At 38.3% G+C, this 1,269-nt stretch overlaps 1 protein-coding gene across 1 annotated transcript in view; it reads right to left on the bottom strand.

Moving 5' to 3' along the window:
* Positions 1 to 200: 200 nt before the first annotated feature.
* Positions 201 to 1,269, bottom strand: part of LOC102197287 (collagen alpha-1(XII) chain-like) — a 5,283-nt gene continuing 4,214 nt past the window's right edge. Inside the window, exon 4 of the mRNA XM_005755520.1 lies at positions 201 to 388. Within this exon, the coding sequence (XP_005755577.1) occupies positions 201 to 388 (188 nt within the window). The remainder of the gene's footprint in view (positions 389 to 1,269) is intronic.

Here is a 1,269-nt window from a genome sequence, read left to right as displayed (position 1 = left end):
TCGATTAACGAGTTAAGTTTAACGATTCTCCTGGTGCAGCGTTAGAACAATCTACCAAAATAACTGATTTTGCATACGGGTTAGCGCATGGGTTAATGCTGTATATCCTCTGGGGTACATTTTCATATTTTGATTGTTAAAGATAAATTAAATAACAGCTTTATCATCAATATGAATTAAATTTATTGTGACAGTTGAAATCAGAAACTTTCATTCTCTTGTTTCAAACTAACATGAGGGGGAGAGTTTAATCTCACCTTCTCAATGCGTTCCCCAGCTGTCATCATGTAAGTGACATCGTATTTCTCCACGGTGCCATTGGGTGGAGTCCAGGTGGCACGAAAGGAGCTCTGTGTCACCTCTGAGGTCACCAGATTGGTGGGTGCCTCTAGAGTATGACATAATAAGGAACGAAAGGACAGCATGTTCAGTATTTTCCTTTTTAAACCCACTACCACTCTGCCGCCATAAACCTGCCCTCGCTATTCTCACTCTTCTGACAGCGAGACTCCTGACCATCTGCTTCACTTAAAAACTGGGTTTTGGTTACACTTCCATGTGACCTTCACCACCAGTGATGACTAAAATGTCTAAAAATGACAGAGCAGTATTTAAATATTGATTTGTATAAAAAGCTTTGAGCAGCTATTTACTTGTGAAAATTGCAGTTTTAAACTTTAAAATCTTACATTTAAATCACACTGCTGTAAACTTTCTGCTTCATTTGTTTTAAATCCTGGATGAATATGTGTTTGCCTAATAATACCAAGCATCGGCCTCTGGGTGTGAGGTGCCAAAAACTGCATTTCCACTAGTGTCCACTTGAGGCAGAGTCAAAAAGTGAGTCAGTTCCTATAGACTTCCATGATAAAATGTCCAACTTTACAGCAGAAATAAAGACAGATTGATATAAATATATATATATAAAAAATAAAAAAAAGATCAATCGACTTGGGATAAGTCGATAACAACTGTTTGGATAAGTCACCCATTTGGATTTTGTTAAGGCTTAAAGTTAAGGATGTGGCCATTATGGCTAACGGGATGGTGCAGACACAGCAGTCGTAGTTACTAGCTGTCTCCACTCGGCTTCACCTATGCTAATTCAAATCACTAAAGTAGACCTCTAGAACAGCTTGTGCTGTTTGGTGCTTCTTGGAGCATTTTAATGAAATTATCTGCCGTGCAGCTAATTACAATAACAGACTGTCCCAGAAGTCTGTACTTCAGTTTTGGTGAGTTTGTTGTTCATAGCAAAACTTAGTTTAT

This window comes from Pundamilia nyererei, unplaced genomic scaffold (assembly GCF_000239375.1).
Source record: "Pundamilia nyererei isolate P.nyererei 1_Seehausen unplaced genomic scaffold, PunNye1.0 scaffold01767, whole genome shotgun sequence".
NCBI classification, from domain to species: Eukaryota; Metazoa; Chordata; class Actinopteri; order Cichliformes; family Cichlidae; genus Pundamilia; species Pundamilia nyererei.
This window is presented reverse-complemented; position numbering and strand designations above follow the sequence as displayed.